Consider the following 25,991-nt stretch of genomic DNA (forward strand, 5'->3'; position numbering starts at 1 on the left):
ACGCTGACGCACTTCAATATACTGCCGTAAAAGTGCACTAATGCACTTCAATATACTGCAGTAAAAGTGCCCTGACCAACTACTATACTGCAGTAAAACTGCCCTGACACTCTACACTGGCACACTTCAATAAACTGCAGGTAACCTGCCCTTAACTGACACCACAGTAAAAATGAACAGTCGCACTACACTCACGCTGCACTATCACTAGATTCACACTACACTGGCACTCTACACTGACAAAAGAATCACTATAGCACACTAACTCGCTAGTAGCACTAAACAGAGACCTGTTCTATCTATCTCCACTCCAATATCACACTGTAAATAGCTGCTCTGAGAAGGAACCTTTTTATATTGTGGGGTGGGTCTATTAGCAATGAGCCACAATTGGAGAGAGTCATTATGGCTGTGTCCAATCGTGGTTCTGACAGTGTTCTGTGCCCTGTTTGGGCAAATCCTTTATTGCTTCAGCCAATCAGGGCTTCCAATGCACTATGCGGCGCGCAGGGCGGGCCGAACAATTCTCTGGTGTTCGCCAAATGGGCAACAGCCAATGTTCGGCCTGAACTCATGCTCCGGCCAGCCCATTCGCTCAACACTACTGAATAACCTATTTGCGCCGGCGCCTCCTGGCCCTTTAAGAGGTTTAGGAGGCAGGGTGGGGTTTATGATTATGTAACCGCCGTGATTGCCTGTTACATGATCGGAATGCTCCTGTTCACAAGCAGCGTTCAGGAACTTTCCGTTAGCCTCCGGTAACCGCACTGAGAGCGCGCAGGGTGGGTGCTATTAGGACAGCTCTTTTTGCCCCAATTTATGCAAATACCAAGACCCATGCGCTGAGAGGACGTACAGTATATTTGCATGCGGCTGGCGCCAAGCGTTTAAACACATCCATTAGAACTGAGAAGAAATGGTCTTAGGCTGGGTTAACACAAGAATGAACAGCTGCTGGAGCGCTTCACCTGTCTGGCAGCTGTCTGCTCCCAACTGCACTTGAGGGCAGTGTGGTGTGCGATTCAGTGCATCACACAGCTCCCTCTTTCTTTTCTTTTCTTTTTTTTAATAAACTTTATTTGAAGTGTTCAAAATATACACTTCATTCACGGTGCTGTACAGCAGCTTGATGTGCTGCACAATGCGATTCTGTACAGTCCGCAGCGTTAAATGAAGCATGCCTGCATTTTAGCACAACTCCAGGCTGCGTTGCAGTGTAAATGGGACACAAAAGAAACCTCTGTCACCGTACATGTGTGAATTAGCCCTTGAAGCGATATTAAGTGGTATTAAACCCATTAACTCATTATTTTAGTTTCAAATTTCAATTGGTGAAAGGTCTGGACTGCAGGCAGACCAGTTAAAGCTGTATTAAACCCAAAACCAAAAATTTTATATATTGCTTACCAATCCTTAGATGTGGTGGCTGTATTCTTTTTCTTTTTTCCTCCTCTGTCTTCACCTAGTGATCTGGCCAGTAACAATCCTCCTGTATTAGAGTGCCCCCACTCTAGATGAATGAGTACAGGGGGCACAGCAGACTGCAGCATTGTCAGTCTGGGGGGAGAGGAGTGTTAGATGTTCTAGCAGAGTTAATACACTTAGAAATTGAAGCTGAACTCCAACTCACACTGCTGTTACACAAGCAATTACAGCAACAATTATTTATTTATTTATTTTTGGTTTAAGTCCCCGTTCACACTAAGGTGACCTGTGAGGCGACCTGGTCGCCTCACAGGTCGCCGTAGGTCGCCTTCCATAGGGAAGCTGCGGACCCGTTCTAATAGGAGCGACACAAGTCGCTCCGACTTAGAAAAAGGGTCCGGAGCTTCTTTGGGGCGACCCGGAGCGACCGGTCATAGACTTCAATGTTATGAAGTCCGTGCCGGCCGCTCCGAGGTCGCGGCGCGCTGCTCGCAACGCGACCTCGGAGGTCGACCCCCAAAGTCGGATCGCCCCAGTGTGAACGGGGCCTCAAGGTTTTACATAAATAAAAGCTGATCATTGTAAGCACCCCTGTCAGTGGTAAATGGTTTGTTAACTGACACATTTGCAGGAGAGCTTGTTATGTTGAACAACAACAGACTTACTGACCAGATCACCAGATGAAAATAACAGAAAGAAAGCCTAAAAAAGAAAACAAAATAAAAGTTTGCTTTTGGGTTTAATACTGCTTAAAAACGAATATTACTTTACACAAAGTGAGGGAAATAAAATTATTCAGGTACCTTGCGACACCCACAAAAGTATTTTTCAGCACACTGAGGGGATTTTATCTATTTTTGTAACAAGCACGTGTACAGTGAAATAGCAGTTTTATCTCCTAACCAAAAATAATTTATTTAGTTATGTCTAATGATACTCTATTTAGAAGCCAGAGAATATTCTTTCTGACAAAACCGCCGATATATGAGCATTTAATTCTAGAACAATCTGCAATTAGTGCACTTCTCTATTACAAGTCATCTGTTCCAACAACTCACTAATGCCTTCCTTACACATGCAGTTGGGAGACAATAAAAACACATGGTTTTATCACATTTATACTGCTCCCTAACCACTTCCTCTTAAGCTGCAAAGGCAGCAGACGGGGTCATACACAGACTGTGCCCGCATTACTTTGCATCAGAGCGCGCCAAAAATGATCTCTTCTTTTGAAATTGGCAAGCAATAGAGCCTGCTGTACGCAAACCATTCAAGTGGCGGCCGGCCCATAGGGGGCGCAGGGGCGCCGCCCCCCCCCCCCCCCCCCCCCAAAAAAAGAAAAAGAAAAAAAAAAGATTTAAAAAAGAAAAAAAAAAAAAAAAAAAATTTTTGCCCACAAGGGGCGCCCGTCTCATTGGTGCCTATGGGGGTGGGGTTTTCCACCCGCAGAGGCGCCGATAGACGGCCTTCTGGGGCGTAACTGTAGCGCAGAGCTCTGCGCTCCACCACCCCTCTTTCGGCGTCCGCCGCATTGGTGCCGATGGGGGGTGGGGTTTTCCACCAGCAGAGGCGCCAATTGGCGGCCTTCTGGGGCGTAACTGTAGCGCAGAAAAATGCGCTACACCACCCCCTTTTGTGATGTCTTGGATCATGATTGGTCCAGACTCCAGCCTGGACCAATCATGATTCAGGACATCCATGGTGACCTCGTTGGGGGCGGTGCCGGTGCGTGCATCAGTCACTCACCGTCACCGCCCGATCACTTTCCCGCCGCAGCCCGCGAAGAAGAGGAGTCGCGAGGAGGGGAGAAGCCGCCGCCAGGAGCCGAGCAGAAGAGGACGGACATCAGAGTCGCGAGGAGGGGAGAAGCCGCCGCCGGGAGCCGAGCCGTCGCCAGGTAAGTGCCTATTCCACCACCTGCGCCATGCCTGTGCCATGCCTATTCCACCACCTGCGCCATGCCTGTGCCATGCCTATTCCACCACCTGCGCCATGCCTGTACCATCTGTGCCATGACCTTACCACCACCTGTGCCATGACCTTACCATCACCTGTGCCATGACCTTACCATCACCTGTGCCATGCCTGTACCATCTGTGCCATGCCTATTCCACCACCTGTGCCATGCCCATTCCACCACCAGCGCCATGCCTGTGCCATGCCTATTCCACCACCTGCGCCATGCCTGTACCATCTGTGCCATGCCTATTCCACCACCTGTGCCATGACCTTACCATCACCTGTGCCATGACCTTACCATCACCTGTGCCATGCCTGTACCATCTGTGCCATGCCTATTCCACCACCTGCGCCATGCCTGTGCCATGCCTATTCCACCACCTGCGCCATGCCTGTACCATCTGTGCCATGACCTTACCACCACCTGTGCCATGACCTTACCATCACCTGTGCCATGACCTTACCATCACCTGTGCCATGCCTGTACCATCTGTGCCATGCCTATTCCACCACCTGTGCCATGCCTGTGCCATGCCCATTCCACCACCAGCGCCATGCCTGTGCCATGCCTATTCCACCACCTGCGCCATGCCTGTACCATCTGTGCCATGCCTATTCCACCACCTGTGCCATGACCTTACCATCACCTGTGCCATGACCTTACCATCACCTGTGCCATGCCTGTACCATCTGTGCCATGCCTATTCCACCACCTGCGCCATGCCTGTGCCATGCCTATTCCACCACCTGCGCCATGCCTGTGCCATGCCTATTCCACCACCTGCGCCATGCCTGTACCATCTGTGCCATGCCTATTCCACCACCTGCGCCATGCCTGTACCATCTGTGCCATGCCTATTCCACCACCTGTGCCATGACCTTACCACCACCTGTGCCATGACCTTACCATCACCTGTGCCATGACCTTACCATCACCTGTGCCATGCCTGTACCATCTGTGCCATGCCTATTCCACCACCTGTGCCATGCCTGTACCATCTGTGCCATGCCTATTCCACCACCTGCGCCATGCCTGTGCCATGCCCATTCCACCACCAGCGCCATGCCTGTGCCATGCCTATTCCACCACCTGCGCCATGCCTGTGCCATGCCTATTCCACCACCTGCGCCATGCCTGTACCATCTGTGCCATGCCTATTCCACCACCTGTGCCATGACCTTACCATCACCTGTGCCAGACCTTACCATCACCTGTGCCATGCCTGTACCATCTGTGCCATGCCTATTCCACCACCTGCGCCATGCCTGTGCCATGCCTATTCCACCACCTGCGCCATGCCTGTGCCATGCCTATTCCACCACCTGCGCCATGCCTGTGCCATGCCTATTCCACCACCTGCGCCATGCCTGTACCATCTGTGCCATGCCTATTCCACCACCTGTGCCATGACCTTACCACCACCTGTGCCATGACCTTACCATCACCTGTGCCATGACCTTACCATCACCTGTGCCATGCCTGTACCATCTGTGCCATGCCTATTCCACCACCTGCGCCATGCCTGTACCATCTGTGCCATGCCTATTCCACCACCTGTGCTATGACCTTACCACCACCTGTGCCATGACCTTACCATCACCTGTGCCATGACCTTACCATCACCTGTGCCATGCCTGTACCATCTGTGCCATGCCTATTCCACCACCTGTGCCATGCCTGTACCATCTGTGCCATGCCTATACCATCACCTGTGCCATGCCTGTGCCATGCCCATTCCACCACCAGCGCCATGCCTGTGCCATGCCTATTCCACCACCTGCGCCATGCCTGTGCCATGCCTATTCCACCACCTGCGCCATGCCTGTACCATCTGTGCCATGCCTATTCCACCACCTGTGCCATGACCTTACCATCACCTGTGCCAGACCTTACCATCACCTGTGCCATGCCTGTACCATCTGTGCCATGCCTATTCCACCACCTGCGCCATGCCTGTGCCATGCCTATTCCACCACCTGCGCCATGCCTGTGCCATGCCTATTCCACCACCTGCGCCATGCTTGTGCCATGCCTATTCCACCACCTGCGCCATGCCTGTACCATCTGTGCCATGCCTATTCCACCACCTGTGCCATGACCTTACCATCACCTGTGCCATGACCTTACCATCACCTGTGCCATGCCTGTACCATCTGTGCCATGCCTATTCCACCACCTGCGCCATGCCTGTGCCATGCCTATTCCACCACCTGCGCCATGCCTGTGCCATGCCTATTCCACCACCTGCGCCATGCCTGTACCATCTGTGCCATGCCTATTCCACCACCTGTGCCATGACCTTACCACCACCTGTGCCATGACCTTACCATCACCTGTGCCATGACCTTACCATCACCTGTGCCATGCCTGTACCATCTGTGCCATGCCTATTTCACCACCTGTGCCATGCCTGTACCATCTGTGCCATGCCTATTCCACCACCTGCGCCATGCCTGTGCCATGCCCATTCAACCACCAGCGCCATGCCTGTGCCATGCCTATTCCACCACCTGCGCCATGCCTGTGCCATGCCTATTCCACCACCTGCGCCATGCCTGTACCATCTGTGCCATGCCTATTCCACCACCTGTGCCATGACCTTACCATCACCTGTGCCATGACCTTACCATCACCTGTGCCATGCCTGTACCATCTGTGCCATGCCTATTCCACCACCTGCGCCATGCCTGTGCCATGCCTATTCCACCACCTGCGCCATGCCTGTGCCATGCCTATTCCACCACCTGCGCCATGCCTGTGCCATGCCTATTCCACCACCTGCGCCATGCCTGTACCATCTGTGCCATGCCTATTCCACCACCTGTGCTATGACCTTACCACCACCTGTGCCATGACCTTACCATCACCTGTGCCATGACCTTACCATCACCTGTGCCATGCCTGTACCATCTGTGCCATGCCTATTCCACCACCTGTGCCATGCCTGTACCATCTGTGCCATGCCTATTCCACCACCTGTGCCATGCCTGTGCCATGCCCATTCCACCACCAGCGCCATGCCTGTGCCATGCCTATTCCACCACCTGCGCCATGCCTGTGCCATGCCTATTCCACCACCTGCGCCATGCCTGTACCATCTGTGCCATGCCTATTCCACCACCTGTGCCATGACCTTACCATCACCTGTGCCATGACCTTACCATCACCTGTGCCATGCCTGTACCATCTGTGCCATGCCTATTCCACCACCTGCGCCATGCCTGTGCCATGCCTATTCCACCACCTGCGCCATGCCTGTGCCATGCCTATTCCACCACCTGCGCCATGCCTGTACCATCTGTGCCATGCCTATTCCACCACCTGTGCCATGACCTTACCATCACCTGTGCCATGACCTTACCATCACCTGTGCCATGCCTGTACCATCTGTGCCATGCCTATACCATCACCTGTGCCATGCCTGTACCATCTGTGCCATGCCTATTTCACCACCTGTGCCATGCCTGTACCATCTGTGCCATGCCTATTCCACCACCTGCGCCATGCCTGTGCCATGCCCATTCAACCACCAGCGCCATGCCTGTGCCATGCCTATTCCACCACCTGCGCCATGCCTGTGCCATGCCTATTCCACCACCTGCGCCATGCCTGTACCATCTGTGCCATGCCTATTCCACCACCTGTGCCATGACCTTACCATCACCTGTGCCATGACCTTACCATCACCTGTGCCATGCCTGTACCATCTGTGCCATGCCTATTCCACCACCTGCGCCATGCCTGTGCCATGCCTATTCCACCACCTGCGCCATGCCTGTGCCATGCCTATTCCACCACCTGCACCATGCCTGTGCCATGCCTATTCCACCACCTGCGCCATGCCTGTACCATCTGTGCCATGCCTATTCCACCACCTGTGCTATGACCTTACCACCACCTGTGCCATGACCTTACCATCACCTGTGCCATGACCTTACCATCACCTGTGCCATGCCTGTACCATCTGTGCCATGCCTATTCCACCACCTGTGCCATGCCTGTACCATCTGTGCCATGCCTATTCCACCACCTGTGCCATGCCTGTGCCATGCCTATTCCACCACCAGCGCCATGCCTGTGCCATGCCTATTCCACCACCTGCGCCATGCCTGTGCCATGCCTATTCCACCACCTGCGCCATGCCTGTACCATCTGTGCCATGCCTATTCCACCACCTGTGCCATGACCTTACCATCACCTGTGCCATGACCTTACCATCACCTGTGCCATGCCTGTACCATCTGTGCCATGCCTATTCCACCACCTGCGCCATGCCTGTGCCATGCCTATTCCACCACCTGCGCCATGCCTGTGCCATGCCTATTCCACCACCTGCGCCATGCCTGTACCATCTGTGCCATGCCTATTCCATCACCTGTGCCATGACCTTACCACCACCTGTGCCATGACCTTACCATCACCTGTGCCATGACCTTACCATCACCTGTGCCATGCCTGTACCATCTGTGCCATGCCTATTCCACCACCTGTGCCATGCCTGTACCATCTGTGCCATGCCTATTCCACCACCTGCGCCATGCCTGTGCCATGCCCATTCCACCACCAGCGCCATGCCTGTGCCATGCCTATTCCACCACCTGCGCCATGCCTGTGCCATGCCTATTCCACCACCTGTGCCATGACCTTACCATCACCTGTGCCATGCCTATTCCATCACCTGTGCCATGCCTGTACCATCTGTGCCATGCCTATTCCATCACCTGCGCCATGCCTGTACCATCTGCGCCATGCCTATTCCACCACCTGTGCCATGCCTGTACCATCTGTGCCATGCCTATTCCACCACCTGCGCCATGCCTGTGCCATGCCTATTCCACCACCTGCGCCATGCCTGTACCATCTGTGCCATGCCTATTCCATCACCTGTGCCAAGCCTGTGCCATGCCTATTCCACCACCTGTGCCATGCCTGTACCATCTGTGCCATGCCTATTCCACCACCTGCGCCATGCCTGTGCCATGCCTATTCCACCACCTGCGCCATGCCTGTACCATCTGTGCCATGCCTATTACATCACCTGTGCCATGCCTGTGCCATGCCTATTCCACCACCTGCGCCATGCCTGTACCATCTGTGCCATGCCTATTCCACCACCTGTGCCATGACCTTACCATCACCTGTGCCATGACCTTACCATCACCTGTGCCATGCCTGTACCATCTGTGCCATGCCTATTCCATCACCTGCGCCATGCCTGTACCATCTGCGGCATGCCTATTCCATCACCTGTGCCATGCCTATTCCATCACCTGTGCCATGCCTATTCAATCACCTGCGCCATGCCTGTACCATCTGTGCCATGCCTATTCCACCACCTGTGCCATGACCTTACCATCACCTGTGCCATGCCTATTCCATCACCTGTGCCATGCCTGTAACATCTGTGCCATGCCTATTCCATCACCTGCGCCATGCCTGTACCATCTGCGGCATGCCTATTCCACCACCTGTGCCATGCCTGTACCATCTGTGCCATGCCTATTCCACCACCTGCGCCATGCCTGTGCCATGCCTATTCCACCACCTGCGCCATGCCTGTACCATCTGTGCCATGCCTATTCCATCACCTGTGCCATGCCTATTCCACCACCTGCGCCATGCCTGTACCATCTGTGCCATGCCTATTCCATCACCTGTGCCATGCCTATTCCACCACCTGCGCCATGCCTGTACCATCTGTGCCATGCCTATTCCACCACCTGTGCCATGACCTTACCATCACCTGTGCCATGCCTGTACCATCTGTGCCATGCCTATTCCACCACCTGCGCCATGCCTATTCCACCACCTGTGCCATGGCCTTACCATCACCTGTGCCATGCCTATTCCATCACCTGCCCCATGCCTATACCATCTGTGCCATGCCTATTCCACCACCTGTGCCATGACCTTACCATCACCTGTGCCATGCCTGTACCATCTGTGCCATGCCTATTCCACCACCTGCGCCATGCCTATTCCACCACCTGTGCCATGACCTTACCATCACCTGTGCCATGCCTATTCCATCACCTGCGCCATGCCTGTACCATCTGTGCCATGCCTATTCCACCACCTGTGCCATGACCTTACCATCACCTGTGCCATGCCTATTCCATCACCTGTGCCATGCCTATTCCACCACCTGTGCCATGACCTTACCATCACCTGTGCCATGCCTATTCCATCACCTGTGCCATGCCTATTCCATCACCTGCGCCATGCCTGTACCATCTGTGCCATGCCAATTCCACCACCTGTGCCATGACCTTACCATCACCTGTGCCATGCCTATTCCATCACCTGTGCCATGCCTGTACCATCTGTTCCATGCCTATTCCATCACCTGCGCCATGCCTGTACCATCTGTGCCATGCCTATTCCACCACCTGTGCCATGACCTTACCATCACCTGTGCCATGCCTATTCCATCACCTGTGCCATGCCTGTACCATCTGTTCCATGCCTCTTCCATCACCTGCGCCATGCCTGTACCATCTGTGCCATGCCTATTCCACCACCTGTGCCATGCCTGTACCATCTGTGCCATGCCTATTCCATCACCTGTGCCATGCCTATACCATCTGTGCCATGCCTATTCCACCACCTGCGCCATGCCTGTGCCATGCCTATTCCACCACCTGCGCCATGCCTGTACCATCTGTGCCATGCCTATTCCACCACCTGTGCCATGCCTGTACCATCTGTGCCATGCCTATTCCATCACCTGTGCCATGCCTATACCATCTGTGCCATGCCTATTCCATCACCTGTGCCATGCCTGTACCATCTGTGCCCTGCCTGTACCATCACCTGTGCCATGCCTGTACCATCACCTGTGCCATGCCTGTACCATCTGTGCCATGCCTATTCCATCACCTGTGCCATGCCTATACCATCTGTGCCATGCCTATTCCATCACCTGTGCCATGCCTGTACCATCACCTGTGCAATGCCTGTACCATCACCTGTGCAATGCCTATTTCATCACCTGTGCCATGCCTGTACCATCACCTGTGCCATGCCTGTACCATCTGTGCCATGCCTATTCCATCACCTGTGCCATGCCTATACCATCTGTGCCATGCCTATTCCATCACCTGTGCCATGCCTATACCATCACCTGTGCCATGCCTATACCATCACCTGTGCCATGCCTATTCTACCACCTGTTCCATGCCTATACCATCTGTGCCATGCCTATTCCATCACCTGTGCCATGCCTATACCATCACATGTGCCATGCCTGTACCATGACCTCAAAGTCATGCAATTTTTTTACCTCGTTTTTTGCCGCGAAGCAATACCTATTACATTTTTGTTTTTGCGCCCCCCCAAAAATTTTGAGCACCAGCCGCCACTGCAAACTGAATGAGGTCACTTTGCAACTGGCGAGGTGGAGTGGGTTTCTAGAGGTTAAAACAGGCAGTGCAGAGGTAACATAAATGCCCTCTGAAAAATGATCCACTGCAGATCAATCTTCAGAGGGCGGTGCCACTGTAAACTAGCCCTTTGTTTCCTTCTTTCTTCTACACATCAAATTAATGTAAAAACCAGCAAACACTGCAAAGAAACCGTATCAGGCAGACTGGTTAGAGAAGGGGGGTCGTTTGGCGGAGTGGTGATATGCTTTAAGGATCATACAACCAGAGTTGATTGAAAAGGAAAAGATACAGGATTCATCTAATTTTACATTGTTTGCTAGTGTTCTCCAGGGGAGCAGATGGACCCAGTTTGGCTTGCACCTGCGCATGATGGGCCTGGTGCAGCATTGTTCTTGGCATTTTCCCAATTAAGCACTTCAGCTCCAGAAGGTTTACCCCCCCTTCTTTTACCATGTTTTTATTGAAGAATTTCAAATAAAATACAAACATCCAGAGAGGACAACGTCCATTTTCTGCCAACATAGGATTAAGTACATTGGTGCCTAACTTAACATAGTTAATGCGAACAATACAGGAAGAGTAAAGCAGAACGATCAACACATATAGTATGGGGAGATCTGTAACATACTATAGATATCGCCGGTGCCCCTAGGCCATCCAAACACCCACATTGGGAACTAAGTGTGTCCGGATGGTGGCAAGACCAGCCATCTCATCTTATTGATGAGTTGGTTGGTTTACCCTCCTTCGTGACCAGACAATTTTTTGCGATACGGCACTGTGTTACTTTAGGTGACAATTATGTGGTTGTGCGACACTGTAGCCAAATAAAATTTACAGTAAGTACACTTTACATTACTTGAAACTTTTTTTTTTTTGTTCATTTTGGATTGAGTAAAGGAGGGCTAACCCCCGTCAGTTTTTATTTTGCCGTTGTTACATTGGGACTTGTAGTTTCCAAACAGTTGCAGGAACCCGATTGTGTTCCCCCATTAAACACCCTCCCCCCCCTAAAAAAAAAACTCATAAATACTGCAGCAAATTGTGCTTTTTATCTTGCTACTAACTTATTTTTTCTTTTATTAGGAGTGCTCACCATATGCAGCTCATTTATACGATGCAGAAGATGCCAACACACCCCTTCGTGAACTCCCAGGCCTCTGTGGTAACTATTGTACAGAGTTCTGGTTCAGTTGTCGGTCCACTCTCAGCCTGATCGTAGACAGAGACCTTTCAGCAAAAGAAAGTGATGTGGTCAAGTTTTGTCGTTATCTCACACTGGATGATGTAAACTATTGCTACCCCAATGTCCTTACCAACGCAGAGCTCAATAATGGCCTTGGTGAAGTTAAAGCAGATGATGAGGGATGTCTCCAGCTGTGTTTACAAGAGATTGCCAATGGACTGCGTAATCCAGTAGCTATGGTCCATGCAAATGACGGAACCCACCGCTTCTTTATAGCTGAGCAGATGGGATATGTGTGGGTCTATCTGCCGAATGGTTCACGAGTGGACAAGCCATTTCTTAATGTCTCCAAGGCTGTACTTACCTCTCCATGGGCAGGAGATGAGAGGGGTTTCCTGGGAATTGCCATGCACCCTGACTTCCAGCACAATGGAAAGTTCTATGTCTACTATTCTATCTATGCCAAAAAGGAAGAGAAGATAAGAATATCTGAATTCCACCTTTCTACAGACAACATGAACATGGCTGATCACAAATCTGAACGGTAGTAGTATTACCAATATGTGGTAGATGGGGACATGCCATTTAGATAGCCTTTACATTGAACCTACGCTGACATAAAAACATTTCTAAGATAAGAACAGTTCTAAAGTGTCGATGCTGGGCTAGCATGGATAGGGAATCATTCCTGCTGTCTATTGTATTTTGACATCCACTGACAACCGTGGCTGATAGAATATCTGAGATAACCAAGCATCCGATTGGCTGTAGTCACTTTTTAACTTGACTACCTGGGATAGCAAAGCATCTGATGGGTTGCAATCACCCTTTGGCCAAGAATTTTCTTCTAGGTCCTTCATTTTTTTTCAGATTAAAACTTACTGTCAGGGCCACACATGGCTTGAATTGTGGCCAGTTCAGCAGGAATTGGATGATATTTGAGCCATGTATGGCCAGCATTAGGCTTTAAGTTGGATACCCATGGAGCTTTTGAATTCTGGAGTTAAGCAGTACATAGAGCCTTGACTTCTGCTCAGGGGTCAAGATTAAGCCCCACTCCTTCCTAATGCTAAGCAATGTCCTCTGTCATTTAAATGATAGAACTTCAGTGGGTAATAAGGGCTGTGGCATTTAATGCTGGGGGAAGGATTAGTCTTAACTTGAATCCAAGAGGTTCTACAGGGATACAGGGTCCGGGATCAATTCCATACTAATACTGTATCTAATACACACGGGCCGAATGTTGGGAGCCAGTTTGTATGTGAGCAAGTCCGACAGAAGCTGGCCGTTTGGCTGGTTTCTGATAGACGAGCATGCTGGAAAACTAACAGCTGACTGGCTCCCGATCAGTGCTCTCAGCCAATGGCTGAGAGCGCTGACTAGAGTGTTCTTGCGGGGGAAGTACAAAAGCTCAGCGGGGGAGATCACTGTACTAATGTCGGACTGTTGGTATAGTGGCTCTGACCGGAGCTGTCAGTTTCTTTTGTTTAACCCGCTGGGTTGAATGAGAAAAAGCTATTAGTGTGTATCAAGCTTTAGGGTCTCTAATTGGAGTTCTCATATTTGCACTCTACAGCATGGTGTCTACAATTGAGACGATACAATTCTCTTATTATGAATATCTATAGGAAATGATTGCATCATGGAAACAAATTGCAGAAACCTTGCTGATAGAGTGTCTTAGATTTGAACTATTCAACATCAAACAATCAACATTCTGTTAAAAATAAAAATCCTGTTGAATCTAAAAAAAAAAAAAAAAATGATTAAAAAGGCACTATCACATTTCTAGGGATAATCGAACTTTTGAAAAGTTCAGTTCGACCAGAACACCCGAAATTCCCTAAAGTTCGGCCCGGATTTCAGAACCCCATTGAAATCAATGGGACCCGAACTTCGGTAATCAAAAAACACCATTTTGAAGCCCTAAAACCCAATAAATGCCCCTAAAAAGTGCCTAGGGTTCTGGATGCCCCAGGGACTATTAGTCACACAAAAAAAAGTTCTTAAAAATTGTAATTTTTGATAGAGAGTCAATTATTGAAAAAATTATTGAAAAAAAAAAAATGAGATTTCTTTGGATTTAGTGTCTGGGGGTCTAAAAAGTGTACCTGTGAAGTTTCAGCTCTGTAGCATGTCCAGAACCAGAAAAAAAAGTTTGTTTGTATTAGAATTGCAGTAGAGCAGGATAGTGGCTTCGCTATTTTCACACCCGGCTTTTTGTTGCAGGCGTTTATAGGGCTTTTTTGTGGACGTGTTTGGAGGCAGGCATGACATCTGAACTTCTGTGTAGGGGTATATATACACACACACATGTATGTATATATACACATATATAGGTGTGAAAGTAGCAGAACACTATGGCTGCGCTAATGAAATAATTAACAGGCATAGGACTACGCTCCTATCGAACCTATATGGGCCCAAAAAATGCCCAAAAAAAACGCATGCAACAACACACCTGGGCGTTTTTGTAGCAGGTGTTTTTTTGGGCATTGTTTTGGGCGTCTTTGGAGGCAGGCATGACATCTGAACTTCTGTATAGGGGTATATATACACACACTTATATGTATTTATACACATACACACATATAGGTGTGACAGGAGCGAAGTCCTATGCCTGTTAATTATTTCATTAGCGCAGGCATAGGGTTCTGCTACTTTCACACCTATATATGTGTATGTGTATATATACATACATGTGTGTGTGTGTATATATATATATATATATATATATATATATATATATATATATATACCCCCTACACAGAAGTTCTGATGTCATGCCTGCCTCCAAACACGTCCACAAAAAAGCCCAATAAAACGCCTGCAAAAAAAAGCCGGGTGTCACAGGGGCGAAGCCACTATCCTGCTCTATTGCAATTCTAATAGAAACAATCTTTTTTCTATGGCTTTCTATGGCGGTCACCCTGACATGGAAGGGTTTGGTCACCCTGCCATAGCAGTCAGAGTCAGTTAACCCTACACTACACTACGGTCCCCTGACACTTAACACTTTCCCTACAGAAACTAGATTATTAAATCTAACTATAGTGGAAAATAGTACCCTAACTACACTAGATATCCCTTTCCTCACACTAATAATTGCTAAATGACACTTTGAAGCAGGAGTAACAGAACTGCTTCCACTCTCTTGCAAAGCCCCTGTATTACAATGCTAGAGATTTGGCAGGGCTATGTTATATACTGGGGGGCATATTCACTACTGATTGGCCTCTGGACCCCCTAGTCACTCCAATCACATTCCTAGCATCCTCCTGCCCCCTCAATTGGCTATAACTGATGGTTCTGGTCCAATCACGGGCTTTTAAAGCCCAGTTCCTGTCCCATTGCATTTTGGTCGGTTCTGGTTGCCGAATTCCAAACTTTTTCAGCAAAAAGTTCAAAATTCGGCCGAATTTCGAACAGTCAATGTTCGGGTCGAACCGATGGTCAACCCTAACCGTTCGATCATCCCTAATTTCTACCACTTCCTGAGAAACCTGGCATTGTAATTACGGGCAGGAAAGTTATCAGTTTTATGAACTGTGCAGTCTCTCATGTACTACCAGGTACAGCAACTAATCACTCACTGACAGACTAATCTGGAGTAATCTTTCTTGGGCCTGACCTTAGTATTCAAAAATCTCATTACTATATATTTGCTTTTGTATACGCAAGTGATATTTCACTTTTGTGTATATTCTGTACATTTGTGTCTTGAAACTTCTACTACGTTCTTAAAGTGAGACTAAAGTCTTTTTTTTTTTAAATAACAAACATGTACTTACCTGCTCTATGCAGTGGTTTTGCACAGAGCAGCCCCAATCCTCCTCTTCTCTGGTTCTCCCTCCTGTTGAGAGCAGCACCCGAGCCGAGCCACTGCTCTCTGTGTTCATTCAGACAAGGAGCCAAATCTTGGTCCGCCCCCTTTCTCTTCTCATTGGTTTACTGACTTTGATTGACAGCAGTGGGAGGCAATAGGGGAAGGGAGAGTCCCGGAAAGGAATGCATTAAAACAAAAAAAAATTCTGCTTTTTAACAATGGATGTTAAGCTATGCAAAATACATCTTGTTGAAAGCTCTGGCCTTTCCTCAGGGATTAAATGTGCCAGTTGTATCATTTTCGATTATATGAGCTTGTGCAGTTTTGGGATTGATGCAAAGTTTGTTTAAAACATTATTTCTTTGCCTATTGTTATCACACTGTTTTTTTTGCCCTGGGCTGATCTGAAAGGTATCAGCTGTGACAAACAAAATGCAGCCTGAGCTGCTCTCACCCCATGTGGTTGCTGTTTTCGCCTTGGCGTATAAGCGACCGCATTTGTTCATCTCCTCCCTTAATAGCGTGCCTGTGGCGAAGGCCTAATCGCACGTGTGTGAGAATCTTCGCCTTTTAATACAGGCGTACGCCGCGTGGAGGGTGTGTTTGAATGCGATTGGCATGAACGTGGACGCCACGTAGCGCGCCACGCATGCACAATACAGCATAAATGCGCACGATTTAGAAGGAACTTTTTCCAACTCACTAGCCTCTGCTGATGCTGAAGGGGACACAGAGCAGCAGCAGCTGGGTTTGCGTGAGTCACTGTGGGTGTATGTTACTGGCACAAAAAGGTCCTGTATCTTGGGATAATCAGTGCTGTGTGCGATAAATTGTATAAGCTTGGCACAAGCCTTGGGTACACTGAAGTTAGTACCTCAATTTTGTCTTGCTATAAAGCAATGTCTGCCCCAAAGAGGTCTAGGGGGGCACAGTTGTAAGGGGCACTGTGATGCCACTGTCAGGCCTTCAGCACTATTAAAAGGCAAATTTCAGCCTTATCGGTTTTCTTCCACGAACTGATCGCATCTCATTCGTTGGTTCAGACCTTCGTCCGAGGAATGTTACGTTTGCTTCCATCTGTGTCATTATGTCCTTGGAATTTAAATTTGGTGCTGCCAGTTTTACAAAAACAGCCTTTTGAGCCCATGAGGCAGGTTTTAGGCCAATTTGTATTCTACTACCTATTTTTGGTAAAAAAAAATCCCAATAAGCGTATTTTGATTGGTTTGTGCAAAAGTTATCGCGTCTACAAACTAGGAGAAAGATTTATGACATTTAATTTTTTTATGTTTTACCAGTATTGGTGGTGATCAGCGATTTTTTTTTTTTTTTTTTTTGGACTGTGACATTGCTGCGGACAGATCAGACCCCTAAGTGACATTTTTGACACTTTTGGGAGGGACCAGTGACATTACTACAGTAATCAGTGCTAGTAATATGCACTGTTACTGTACTAATGACACTGGCAGGGAAAGAATTAACCTAGGGGCGATCAAAGGGTTAGGTGTGAGCCTAGGGGATGTTTTCTAACTGTAGGGGGGGGTGGGCTTGTGAAATCAATACAGAGACCTGTGTTCCTACATAGGAAGAACACAGGAGCTCTGTATTGATTTCTGAGAGAACAACGGTCTGCTGTATTTACAAAAGCAGAACGCTGCTCTCTCTTCAGAGGATCGATCACGGGTACCCGGCGACAATCACGGCCATTCAGCTTCCTCACTGGCGTTCCTCAGACATGTGATCGAGGGCGAATACAAATGCGCAAAATGTAAGCACGTTGATTCCCTGGAAGCTCAGGTCCTGAATCTAGGGAAGCAGCTGGCAACACTGAGACGAATGTCCATACCGGTGGAGAGCCAGGATCATACCAGTCAGGTGCAGACAGGGGTCTGCACAGAGGTGGGCGGAGTATCGGAGGTGCAGGCATCAGAGCAGAGTAGAGGGGTGACAGTTAGGAGGGGTAGAAGGGGACAAGGCAAGGAGGCTGATCCTGGGCTGGAGCACCCCAATAGATACGCCCCGTTGTGTGATGTTGGGGAAACCAGCCAGGGACCAGCATTGCTGGAGCAGAGCGACGCCCCTAGCTGCCAGGGGAAGAACTCCTCCAGTGAGGCCGGGAGAAAGGGAAAGGAAAGACAGGTGCTGGTGGTAGGGGACTCAATTATTAGAAGGACAGACAGTGTAATCTGTGACAAAGACCGTGTGCGCCGAACAGTCTGTTGTTTGCCGGGCGCTCGGGTTCGGCACATCGCGGATCGGGTGAACAGATTATTGGGTGGGGCTGGGGAAGACCCAGCTGTCATGGTACACGTGGGTACCAATGACATAGGCAGAGGAAGATGGAGAGTCCTAAACGATTTCAGGGACTTAGGTGCTAAGTTGAGGAGTAGGACCTCCAAGGTAGTATTTTCCGAAATACTACCTGTACCTCGAGCCACACCAGAGAGGCAGCGGGAGATTAGGGAAGTTAACGAGTGGCTGAGGAGCTGGTGTAGTAAGGAGGGTTTCGGGTTCCTGGAGAACTGGGCTGACTTCTCAGTCGGCCACCGGCTCTTTGGTAGGGACAGATTGCACCTAAATGGGGAGGGTGCAGCCATACTGGGTGAGAGGATGGCCACAAAGTTAGAGGGGCTTTTAAACTAGGCGACGGGGGGGAGGGTACAGATGTAGAATTAGCCAGTGGAAAGCAAGATTCAGAGGGCAGAAATGGGGGCATTAGCGGTAGCGTGTTCGGAGCTCCTAAACCCAGGGTGGGTATGGGGAAAAATCAAGAGAGCAGCCTAATAACAAATGAGGATATATGTAACCGATCAAAATTAAGAGGTTTGTATACCAATGCCAGAAGCTTGGCCAACAAGATGGGAGAGCTGGAGCTGCTGATGTTTGAGGAGGACTTAGATTTTGTGGGCATATCTGAGACTTGGTTTGACAGCTCTCATGACTGGATGGCGACCATTCAGGGGTATTCCCTTTATCGCAGGGATAGAGAAGGTAAAAAAGGGGGAGGGGTATGTCTGTATATTAAGAACAGTATACAGGTAAATATGAGGGATGATATTAATAATGGAGCTATAGATGAGGCAGAATCCCTATGGGTAGAGCTTCAAAGGGAAGGCACGGTGGGGAAGGTAATATTGGGCGTATGCTATAGGCCCCCCAACCAGAGGGAGGAGGGTGAGGCGGACCTCATGTTACAGATAGGATTGGCAGCAAGGATGGGAAATGTCATTATAATGGGGGACTTTAATTATCCAGATATAGACTGGGCAGAAGGAACCGCGCATTCAGCCAAGGCTAAGCAGTTCCTAAATGTTATGCAGGACAATTTCATGGGTCAGATGGTGAATGCACCGACAAGAAACAATGCGGTACTTGACCTACTGATTACCAACGATACAGACCTGCTCACGGATATAGAAATACGGGACAATTTAGGGAACAGTGACCATAGGTCAATTGGTTTCAGGATTAATTACAGTAATAGGAAACACAAGGGTAATATAAGGACACTGAATTTCAAAAGAGCCAATTTCCCTAAACTGCGCTCGCTGTTAGAAAATATCAAATGGGATAGAACCCTGGGAACAAAGAACACGGAGGAAAAATGGGAGTGCTTCAAGAGCATACTTAACAAGGGGATTGGCCAGTGCATTCCAAAGGGAAATAAATTTAAAAGAGCAAAACTAAACCCTGGGTGGCTAAACTCCAACATAAAAATGTATATTAGTGCTAAAGAAAAGGCCTTCGAAAAATACAAGACTGAGGGGTCATTGGCAGCATTTAAGCATTACAAATAGTGTAATAAGAAATGTAAAGATGAAATCAGGGCGGCTAAAATAGAACACGAAAGACATATAGCGGAGGAGAGTAAAAAGAACCCCAAGAAGTTCTTTAAGTATATAAATAGTAGGAAAGCGAGGCCAGAACACATTGGCCCCATAAAAGATGATAAAGGAAATATGGCCACTGAGGACAGAGAAAAGGCGGAAGTGTTAAATAATTTCTTCTCTTCGGTCTTCACAAAGGAATCGGGGGGCTACACGAACCCAGCTTGTAAGGCCGAACTAAATAATACACCTCAGGAAGTGCCGCCATGGCTAACAGAAGATAGACTTAGAGCTAAACTAGAGAAACTTAACATAAATAAATCCCCGGGACCGGATGGCTTGCACCCGAGGGTTCTTAACCCTCCTCTTATGTTAGGGTCAGAACTGACCCGTTTTCAGGTTTTGAATGTCTATAAGTATCACATAGATTTGTTTATTGCATCAAGATTTTTTTACTTTGTCAGGAACCTCTATTTAAACAATGTGATAGAAAAACAATCCTTTTCACTAAATTATAAAATACTGTGGTGAAAATTAAGACGTTCATGGTGTTAGGGTCAATTCTGACCCAGTTATAATATAGGATTTTAGGACACTAATAAGTGCCAAAACTGAAATCATAAACACTCTCTCTGCTTAGTAACAGTGACAGCCAATCCCCTCTCAACCCTGTGAGCTGTAGTTAGGGAGGGGCCTATCTCTTTTCCTGCTTGTCTGCTTCTCTAAATAAAGTGAAGAAACATAGGACAAATTCATTTCAGAGTTGCTGACTTTATTTTACCATTTTTTAAATTTGAAAATGAGAGGTATGCTATCAAAAGAAAGGTCTAGGGGTCACACCAAAAATATTAAAACCAATCTTTTCAAGGATAAAGAAGCCTAACAAGGTAACCAAGAGGTAAGAAACAAATTTGATGATAAATAATTATTCAGAGGGTATTTTATGTCTGATTTAAAACACGGGTCAAAACTGACCCTAAACATCATGGATAGTAACGGAATTCTAACATAAGAGGAGGGTTAATGAGCTCAGCCAGGTGATTGCCAGACCATTATTCTTGATCTTTAAGGATAGTTTACAGACGGGTATGATGCCAGCTGATTGGAAAAAAGCCAACGTGGTACCAATATTTAAAAAGGGGCCGAGATATATCCCGGGTAACTATAGGCCGGTCAGCCTAACATCAGTAGTCTGCAAAATTTTGGAGGGGGTGTTAAGGGACCACATACAAGACTTTAGTAATGAAAACGGTATTATAAGTAGTAATCAGCATGGATTCATGAAAAATCGTTCGTGCCAAACCAATCTATTAACCTTCTACGATGAAGTGAGCTGCCACCTAGATAAAGCCTGTGGATGTGGTGTATCTGGACTTTGCAAAGGCCTTTGACACCGTTCCCCACAAACGATTACTGTACAAACTAAGGAAGGTAGGTATGGACCATAAGGTGAGTACCTGGATAGAGAACTGGCTCCAGGGGAGAGTACAGAGGGTGGTGATTAATGGGGAGTACTCGGATTGGGCGGGTGTGGAAAGTGGGGTCCCCCAGGGTTCTGTCCTGGGACCAATCCTGTTTAATTTATTCATAAATGATCTAGAGGAGGGGATATCGAGTACAATCTCAGTATTTGCAGATGATACTAAACTAGGCATGCCAATATCTTCTATGCAGGATGTGGAAACCTTGCAAGCAGACCTGAACAAAATAACGGGGTGGGCAACTACATGGCAGATGAGGTTTAATGTTGAAAAATGTAAAGTAATGCACTTGGGGGCCAGAAACCAGAAAGCAAGCTACTCACTAGGGGGGGAACCTCTGGGTGAGTCTAAGATGGAAAAGGACCTGGGGGTACTGGTAGACAACAAGCTTGGCAGTGGCATGCAATGCCAAGCCGCCGCAAGCAAAGCCAACAGAATACTGGGATGTATAAAAAAGGGGATTCACTCCAGAAATAAAGAGATTATTCTCCAACTCTACAAGACTCTGGTCCGGCCACATCTGGAGTATGCTGTCCAGTTCTGGGCACCGGTCCTCAGGAAGGATGTGCTGGAACTGGAGAAAGTCCAGAGAAGGGCAACAAAAATAATTAGGGGAATGGAGGACATCAGCTATGAGGAAAGACTACAAGCACTGAACCTTTTCTCTCTGGAGAAAAGACGATTGAGGGGGGATATGATATCAATGTACAAATACTGTACTGGTGACCCGAGCATAAGGAACAAACTATTCAGAGAAAGGAGATACAATAAGACACGTGGCCACTCACTAAAACTAGAGGAAAGGCGGTTTAACCTTAAAGTGCGTAAGGGGTTCTTCACTGTAAGAGCGGTAAGGATGTGGAATTCTCTTCCACAAGCAGTAGTATCAGCAGGGAGCATTGATAGTTTCAAAAAACTATTAGATGGACACCTTAGAGACCACAACATACAGGGGTATACAATGTACGGTTAAAAGCAAACACACACGCGCATCATGGGTTGAACTGGATGGACTGATGTCTTTTTTCAACCTCACTAACTATGTAACTATGTAAGTGGGCATGCGTGCGCACCTCCGGGATTGCTCCTGCTGACCGCCGTACAGGTACGGCGATTCGCGGGAACCTGCCGCCGTATAACTGCGGCGACTGGTTGGTAAGTGGTTAAAATTGAACCAACCTGTCATTTGCCAGGCTTTACCGCTCCCCAAATGCTACCATTGATATCAATGTTAATGCTCTGCAAAAGCACCACAAACACCCATATGGCATTTGCAGCATGTTTGAGATGCATTTAGAATGCATTACTAGCATGTTTATGATAAGCTTGGAATTCCAGGCTAGAACTAACTAAGCTTAAAATGGCTCCCACTCCCCTTCTAACATCTATACTAACTATCCTGTAGATGCAGATGCATATACTTGCCTATTCTCAGGCTGCTCTGGTCCAGTCATGTGTTTGGCTGCCAGTGGCTGGATTCAGGGGAGAAGAGAGACAGCCAACAATGGATGTCCCATAGTAAGCCTATGGGTGACCTCACTGTTCAGGCATTCTATAGGTTGTGGGCTCTCTCTCCTTTAGCAACCAGCAACAATAGACCCCCCCCCCCACCCAACAGTAGAACCCTTCCCCCAGTAATAGCCCCCCAAAACAGTAGATCCCCAACAGCAACAATAGATACCCCAGTAGTAAGCATCAATATACCCTCCAGCACACCCCAGCACCCCTTACCAACACATATTGTACATTGAGTGCTGGAGGTGCCAAAACTGTGCACCACCAAGTTCCTGGTGAAAAAAATCTCTGCCCAATATTACCATAGGCCTTTAGCTTTTCAGGAAACAGCAAGAGTACATTCTACTCCAACGTAAAAAAAAGTTAGATTTTTTTTTTGCCCTCTCAGATTTTGTAGCATTATACATACTGAAGAAAAAGCATGCTATCTCATCTGGTATTTGGTAAATGTGCAGTGCAGTCTGATTTATTTGAGAAGGTAATCTGAGAGCAGAAATGTGACGAAACTGTTTCCATATTAATTGTCTGGCAAGATAGAATATATACTTTGTGGTGAGGAGTCTGACTATAGCTTGCAGGAAGGGGTCTGGACTAGGAGTTCAGCACGTACACACAGTGTTCTGAATTCTGTGCTCAGAAATCTCTATGCCTTGTAAACGGTGTACAGTACACAAAATACTTCAGACAGGACGTAATATGCTCTGTAAACATTATAAGAATTCTACTGCATGGGTGGCATGACACAAAGGACCAGCCATTTATATATAATCCACAATGTATTAGAATTAGACGTTTCGCTCCGTCCCCATTGCTTAGTCATGGGGATCATCCATGGTGTTCCCCATAACAAAGCTAATGAGGGCGGAGCGAAGCGACTTGGAGGCGTGGCCTGGCGGGAGCCCAGGCTGAGGTTGTCTTTCTTATTATCACCATAGGACTCCATGGATGTGCGGCACCAAGGATTTTTTAATCTCTTCCTTCCAGTGAATACAGGAGCTAGGATGAGCTCCATCCCTCACTGGCACTCCTGCAGCAGGCCCACCATCACCCACATTACTCCCCACAGGGATCAAACAAACTGTGGGTGACACCTTGACATACACATTGGATATGCCTGCTGGGTGCACAGCTCTAGCTGTAATCTACAGAGGAGGTATCCCTGCTGGGTGCACAGCTCTAGCACTAATTCACAGAGGCGGTATCCCTGCTGGGTGCACAGCCCTAGCACTGATTCACAGAGGGGGTATCCCTGCTGGGTGCACACCTCTAGCACTGATTCACAGAGAGGGTATCCCAGCTGGGTACACAGCACTAGCACTGATTCACAGAGGGGGTATCCCTGCTGGGTGCACAGCTCTAGTACTGATTCACAGAGGGGGTATCCCTGCTGGGTGCACAGCTCTAGGTCTAAATCAGAGGGGTTATACATGCTGGGTGCACAGTTCTAGGTCTGATTCACAGAGGGGTATCCCTGCTGGGTGCACAGCTCTAGCACTGATTTACAGAGGAGGTATCCCTGCTGGGTGCACATCTCTAGCACTGATTCACAAAGGGGGTATCCCTGCTGGGTGCACATCTCTAGCACTGATTCACAGAGGGGGGATCCCTGATGGGTGCACAGCTCTAGCACTGATTTACAGAGGGGGTATCCCTGCTGGGTGCACATCTCTAGCACTGATTCACAAAGGGGGTATCCCTGCTGGGTGCACATCTCTAGCACTGATTCACAGAGGGGGGATCCCTGATGGGTGCACAGCCCTAGCACTAATTCACAGAGGGGGTATCCCTGCTGGGTGCACAGCTCTGGCACTGTTTCACAGAGGAGTTAACCCTGCTGGATGCACAGCTCTAGCACTGATTCAAAGAGGGGGTATCCCTTCTGGGTGCACAGCCCTAGCACTGATTCACAGAGGGGGTAACCCTTCTGGGTGCACAGCCCTAGCACTGATTCACAGAGGGGGTAACCCTTCTGGGTGCACAGCTCTAGCTCTAAATCACAGAGGGGGTATTCCTGTATTCCTGCTGGGTGCACAGCTCTAGCACTGATTCACAGAGGGAGTATCCCTGCTGGGTGCACAACTCTAGCTCTGACTCACAGAGGGGGTATCCCTGCTGGGTGCACAGCTCTAGCTCTAATTCACAGAGGGAGTATCCCTGCTGGGTGCACAGCTCTAGCTCTTAATCACAGAGGGGGTATCCCTGCTGGGTGCACAGCTCTAGCTCTAATTCACAGAGGGGGTATCCCTGCTGGGAGCACAGCTCTAGTACTGATTCACCAAGGGGATATCCCTGCTGGGTGCACAGATCTAGCTCTAAATCACAGAGGAGGTATCCCTGCTGGGTGCACAGCTCTAGCACTGATTCACAGAGGGGGTATCCCTGCTGGGTGCACAGCTCTAGCACTGATTCACAGAGGGGGTATCCCTGCTGGGTGCACAGCTCTAGCTATAAATCCTGCTGGGTGCATAGCTCTAGCACTGATTCACAGAGGGGGTATCCCTGCTGGGTGCATAGCTCTAGCACTGATTCACAGAAGGGGTATCCCTGCTGGGTGCATAGCTCTAGCACTGATTCACAGAGGGGGTATCCCTGCTGGGTGCACACCTCTAGCACTGATTCACAGAGGAGGTATCCCTGCTGGATGCACAGCTCTAGCTCTGATTCACAGAGGGGGTGTCTTTCCTGGTTGCACGGCTCTATCTCTGATTCACAGAGGGGGCGTCCCTCCATTTTGCATGGGTTCAGCAACGGCAGCGCCCATATTCCTCTTATGAAAATTTTACATTAATAAGATAATGATTAAAGTTGCCTCACACGCTTTAAATGTTACAAATTAAACATTTATTTAAGAGGAATATTTTGAAACTACAGGTCCATTTTAAAAAGTTATTAAACCCACAACAGTAAATGCAGTAAAGCATGCATTGTATATTCACTGTGGAACCTAAGAGGTTAATCCTCTGCATTGTGTAAAAAGGCTGTTTGATTGTGTGTTCTCTGGTCCTCCCCTTCTTTTATTGTCCCCAATCCATCTCCTGATAGTACAGAACCCTATGAGTCACTCTGTACATGCTCAGTTTGATGTGTATTGCTAGAGAGTTTTTTTTTCTTGGGAGGGTGCATGTGATCAGCACAGGGCCAATCAGCACTGTTCAGAGAGAAAGTCAGGGGTCATGCAGCCTCATAAGACAGTAAGAGTAGAATGGAAACTCCTCCTACAAGCTTTAACCAGACACTGATAGAAGCCACAAAACTGCTATATACTACTGATGAAAAAAGGTGTTTAGCAGTTTATATTTAATAAAATAATTGCATGTCCATGTTCTGTGTAATGTGGGAGATCAGATATAACGAATGCAGGGTCCTGGGTTTAGTAACACTTTACG

The 25,991-nt window shown here is 48.4% G+C and overlaps 1 protein-coding gene across 1 annotated transcript in view; it reads left to right on the forward strand.

Moving 5' to 3' along the window:
• LOC309560853 (HHIP-like protein 1) overlaps positions 1-25,991 on the forward strand; it is a 72,929-nt gene that overhangs the window by 19,311 nt on the left and 27,627 nt on the right. Inside the window, exon 2 of the mRNA XM_082264535.1 lies at positions 11,857-12,500. Coding sequence (XP_082120661.1) covers positions 11,857-12,500 — 644 coding nt within the window. The remainder of the gene's footprint in view (positions 1-11,856; positions 12,501-25,991) is intronic.

This window comes from Pelophylax lessonae, assembly GCF_965119305.1.
Source record: "Pelophylax lessonae genome assembly, chromosome: 7".
NCBI classification, from domain to species: domain Eukaryota; kingdom Metazoa; phylum Chordata; class Amphibia; order Anura; family Ranidae; genus Pelophylax; species Pelophylax lessonae.